This window comes from Zerene cesonia, chromosome 26, assembly GCF_012273895.1.
Source record: "Zerene cesonia ecotype Mississippi chromosome 26, Zerene_cesonia_1.1, whole genome shotgun sequence".
NCBI classification, from domain to species: Eukaryota; Metazoa; Arthropoda; class Insecta; order Lepidoptera; family Pieridae; genus Zerene; species Zerene cesonia.
Genome location: NC_052127.1, coordinates 5,350,450 through 5,356,077, shown reverse-complemented (window position 1 = coordinate 5,356,077; position 5,628 = coordinate 5,350,450). Strand labels below are relative to the sequence as shown.

General features: G+C 34.8%; 1 protein-coding gene across 1 annotated transcript in view; it reads right to left on the bottom strand.

Annotated features, from left to right (window-relative positions):
- The window catches only part of LOC119837203 (myrosinase 1-like), a 9,423-nt gene extending 4,147 nt beyond the window's left edge, over nt 1–5,276 (bottom strand). The window contains exons 1-7 of the mRNA XM_038362729.1: nt 5,248–5,276; nt 3,412–3,515; nt 2,862–3,009; nt 1,961–2,127; nt 1,101–1,361; nt 827–915; nt 213–360 (exon numbers count right to left, since the gene is read on the bottom strand). Coding sequence (XP_038218657.1) covers nt 213–360; nt 827–915; nt 1,101–1,361; nt 1,961–2,127; nt 2,862–3,009; nt 3,412–3,515; nt 5,248–5,276 — 946 coding nt within the window. The remainder of the gene's footprint in view (nt 1–212; nt 361–826; nt 916–1,100; nt 1,362–1,960; nt 2,128–2,861; nt 3,010–3,411; nt 3,516–5,247) is intronic.
- Nucleotides 5,277–5,628: the final 352 nt, after the last annotated feature.

The window sequence follows — 5,628 nt, the reverse complement described above, 5'->3', positions numbered from 1 at the left end:
AGTCTTGATAATACTGGTCCACGCAAAAATCCACGCGGGCTGCTTGCAGCCCGCGCACCGCGCACCAGCTAGTCTTATTATATAATTATCTATAGATCGATTATTCGCATTATAGTCCAAGGTAATATAATACAAACAAATATTACGGCTCACATCAATCATTAGTATCAATATTACGTCATATAAATAAAATATAGCACATTAAATGATACCTCGTATAAGTTCAATTTCTTCAATGCTAAATGCAGGTAGTCTTGATTCTGGATAACCCTGTTTTTTGCTTAACTCTGCCATATGTCTCTCGACACTTGGTGGCCACCCACCCTTTTGTGAATAAATTGGATGGGAATATCGACCGGCCTAGAATGTAGATAGATTGATAATATTTTATAAAAAATCAAAGATAGTTAAAAGCATTTGTCTTTTAATCAATTCAATTCCAATAATTATGTCAAAGTATCTGCGAAATAAAAATCTGTTTATTCATTATAGTAAAATGCTCAGTGGCTAGACTAACTCATTAACTATAAACATAATAAATAAATAATATTATTAAGATAGACAAATCAATTGAAAAAGTAATGCTCTTCAAATCCAGAGTGAATAGGATTCTCTTAGGCAGGCGTGCCCATTCATATCGCATCACTGCTTATCATCAGGTGGGATAGCGGACAAACGTCTGCCTATTAATCATAAAAAAACTAATCAAAAGACTCGTCATGTCCGGTACTGTGACTAGAATACTTTAATTGCCTCATCTTAAACTTACAGTTAGTCTTAGTATAAGATGGCAATTTAAATGGCTAACTAGTATTTAGAACTTTACCCCAAATTCCCTGGCGAGTTCTGCTAAGTTTTCATATTCTGGAGAAGCCGGTTCTATCCACACTGGGTTATTGGCAATCGATACTCGACCTGAAAATAAAATCAAAGCGAGGGATTGGAAAGCTTTCAATATTCACATTTCTCTAATTTAATTAAATGAATCTGTACATATAAAAACTTTACGTGTTCCCCGGTTCTTATATAACAATAACTATAAATATTGAGTCTTAAAATTTGTTCTCAAAGAACAAACATATCTTAGAATTAGAATCTACCTTTATAAATAGGCTTGTACTCTTCGTCATATATCCTCCAAGCCTTTGCATGTGCTAACAGTACATTCTTGTTGCATAAATATGGTGCCAACATAGGCTCATATATCATCGGAGGCAGCTTCCCCGTATTGTAAATGTAGTCGCAAAGTATAGACGGCTCGTTGATGGTCAGCCAAGTCTTTACCCTGTCAGCGTACAGGGAGTAAGCAACCTTGGCGTAGCTGGCAAACCAATCCGCTATGAGGGGGTTCAACCATCCACCTTAAATAAAATACTTTTGTTATTGAGTATACAAATGTAACAGACTAATCACTAATTGGTAGGCGTAATTTTTTCTCCATGGAGGAAAGTATCGCGACGGACGCTTTTGTTTGCAAAGAATTACCGTTGGTTTATTTATATAGATATAGCACATGAACAAAATATATGCAACGTAAAACAATGTTATGGTATTATAGTTTATAATTTAACATTAGAAAATAAATGCGCCTGCTTTGTTTTAATCTGACATCTTAAGTTTAACTTTGATCTCATAGATATGAATAATAATTATGGACACCTTTAAACCTACTCACGTTCATAAATCAACGGAGATTCGAAATCCATAGTATGTTTTATGCTAACCTACAATCCCAGATATACCCTGATACCTGATACAGAAGGGTCATGTATATGTGAACAAATGGCGGGCTTTGCACCAGGTAGAGATACTTATTTCTTTGTATTTCTTTTTTATGTAACCATTCGAATGCCAGCTGTAACTGGCGAAATAAGTAAACCATGTTTTATAAATAACACCACTTTCGTGCGAACAAATTCATTTCATTTCATTTCATGCCTCAAATAGCAAAAATGCTTACCAAAATCTTGAAGGGCCTGTGGAAGGTCATAATGGTATAGAGTAATAACGGGTTCTATGTTACGTTTCAACAATTCATTTATCAAGTTATTGTAATATGCTGCTCCATCTTCATCGATCTCATTTCTGAACGGCGTTGGAAGGAGCCTGGACCATGATATGGAGAATCTGAAATTATATTATGTTCTTTCTGATAATATGATTTGATTGATTTGAGAACGCTGCAGCACGAATTGGGGAAAGCTCGGCGTGAAATAGTAGCATGCTACTGAATGTTTTAATTGCTCTCGTCAATCTTTTCTTTAACCCTTTTCAAAATAACGTCGGCAACTCATTTGTAGAAACGTAAAGTCTGCAATCAACCTTACGCCTCTGCAAATGTTCATGGGCGGTGGTAGCGTTTACCATAAGGCGACCCACCATCTCCATTGCCAACGTTGACATAAAAATATGTTAATATAATGCCACCCGCTAATAAACGCTACATTTGCACAGGCGTAAGGTCGATCGCATGGATGGATTGCCGATTTTAAATGGCAGTGGATAAAGGAATTATTTTTTTATTCTGGACTTTAATCTAACTACCTCATTGGCCTTGCAGGACTATGTAGAGAACAGAATCTAACTTCTGCTTAACGTTTATTTTTAACAGTTTTAGAAATAACGTATTAAGAAAATACAGTCAAACTAAACGCCTCAATTTAGTTGATAATCTATACTACTATTATAAAGCGGAAGAGTTTGTTTGTTTGTTTGAACGCACTAATCTCAGGAACTACTGGTCCAATTTGTAAAATTCTTTCAGTGTTAGATAGTCCATTTATTGAGGAAGGCTATAGGCTATATATGTACCACGGGCGAAATCGGGGTGGACCGCTAGTCCTATATATTTGGAAATTCACCGATAAAATTGGAGTCCCAGTTCCGTAGCCAAGTCCACATCTTTCCGCCACAAGTGGTAGGAGTCACAGGCAATGTCCCCACTGCTTCTATCGACTACTGAATTTCTTGAGTCGTGTGTAAATGTGTCCCATATGTTAAGCCCTTTACCTGGAAGTCAATAGTAAGAAATAACTAACTTAATAACACATGCTATTTATCGGATATTCGGTAAATATAATAAGTAAATAATACTTTTAGTTTTTATAGCTTATTATTTATTCTTAGCGCATAGTAAAATTTTATAAGTTTCCAAATACCATTTATCCTCAAATATAACACGATCTAAACTTTTGATCTTTTTTAACGCCACTAAGAAAAAATTGTCTTAAATAGCATTAAAAGCTGTAAGGACATTTTGGTTTTAATACAATAAGCTATAATACCTCTTTTGTACACGAGTTTCAATTTGTTATATAACGTATCGTCATATCGAGACAAAATTTTCCAATTTTGAAACACAGAAATTCCAAAAAAAAAGCAATTTTATTTTTTTAAATTAGTTTTTCTTACCAGAAACATTCCAAGCCCCTTCAATTTGATAGGCTGATGTTGCGGCGCCAAATTTAAAACTCGGTGGGAACGAGTGGGCCGTGCATTGCGCTGTATAAAGGACACTGCAATTTTATGTTATATTGTAGTCGTAGTTAGAGGTGGTGGTTCAGTGGATGGACATGGAGAGAAGATGGAGTGGATGGATGGATGACTTCAATAGAAAAGTCGGGGGTCAGAGACATGACGAGCGGGCAAAACTTAAATTGATTTTTCAATTTATCTGCACAGCTGGATACTGTACAGATAAATCGAAAAATACACCACCACTGCTTGAATAAGCTGAAGGAAAACATCGTGAGGAAACCGACATGTCGAAGAATTAGTAAGTTCGACGACATGTGACATTTGCCAATCCGCACTTTGGTCGTCGTGGTGGTTTATGACCTGAACTCATAAGGAGGCCCGTTTCCCTACAGTGGGAAAAATATGATGTTTATAGTCATAAATCTAAAGATAAGTATAGAGAAATTATTTGGCAAGGAAAACGGCAAGGTATAATGACCTTTAAAGCTGATCTTTAAATTCTTTAATACTATGAAGAATATCATTGTAAAAACATAAACGTTGGCCCATGAATGAATTTTTTACTTTAGGAAGCCGGAAAATAAGCATTTCGATTTTACGTCTAAGGTTAGGAAACGACAAAAATTAAATCACTCTGCTTATACTTGACACTTGATCCGTTTTTGCCGGGGATAACCCTAGATTTCAAATATATACTTTCATCCTACTCATCCTACTATCCTACTACCCTACTTCCTACTAATATTATAAATTTTAAATTTTGTAAGGATGAGTGTGTGTTTGTTGCTCTTTCACGCAAAAACTACTAACCGATTGCAATGAAATTTGGTATGTAGATAGCTGGACAACTGGAATAACACACAGGCAACTTTTTATCCCGATATTCCTACGGGATACGGACATACGCGGGTGAAACTGCGGGGCGCAGCTAGTTATAATATAAGCAAGGTTATAATATAGACAAGGTTCTTAGGCGTGCTTTTCGCTATACCACAGGCATTATTAATGGCTATTGGAAATATAATTACAAATATGCAATCAAGTCTTTTCTTAAAATAACTATAATCACAATATAAATCACAAAATTTTGTTTATATTGTCTAATTACGAAGGCTATTTGATAAAAAATATTACCAATTAATTTTAAGATCCGTTGCATGGGTTAGGTGTGATGTTTACTTTAAAAGATATGCAATGTTTAATGGTACTTATCTTAATTATCGCTAACTTTAATTTTTATCAAAATATATCTGCTTGTTCACGTTGATGATTTAACTTATAACAATATCATATCATACTTCATACTAATAAATGCGAAAGTTTGTAAGGATGTGTGTGTGTTTGTTGCTATTTCACGCAAAAGCTACTGAACCGATTGCAATGAAATTTGGTACGTAGACAGCTGGACAACTGGAATAACATATAGGCGACTTTTTATCCCGAAATCTTACGGGATACGGACTTACGCGGGTGAGACCGCGGGGCGCAACTGGTTTATTATAATCTATGTTCACCGCTGTGTTCCGTCGCTTTCTGTAATGGGGCCGCGGGTGTTGAATAAAATTTGTCCACGGCCTATCGAACTTTACCCTAGTTAAACCACAATCCACATTAGCCAAAATCGTTCAAAAAAATCCGTCTACAACTACATGAAATTTCATTAAAAACGGCTTGTCATTGTGTATTAACACATCACATAAGTAAGTAATTAGGTTAACTGATTAACTAATTTAAAAAGATTAACTAAATAGTAATAAATTTTTAACCAACCCGAACACAACCAGTACCCGGAAGGTCATGATCACAACTGACAATCAATATATTAAATATGTAAACTTATTTTTTAATTATAAACATTACACATAGTCTGAGACACGCTGCATAAATTTTGTAATAATTATTAATTGATATCATTGACATAGTTTAAGAGATGCGTAATTTATCGGCAATGCAGTTAGCGATGTAATTGAGAAGGTATTTGTAAATATACCCGTGGTAACTGTTAAAACTAAAATACGATGCTACAAAAGTGCTTCAATAAGAAGACTTATTGAATAAATAATTGTTTGAGAATGAGTTGGAGTTTAAATAAATCCTTCAATTGATATTAATTTAAAGTAATTTAGGAAAATAAAGCTGACAATGAATACC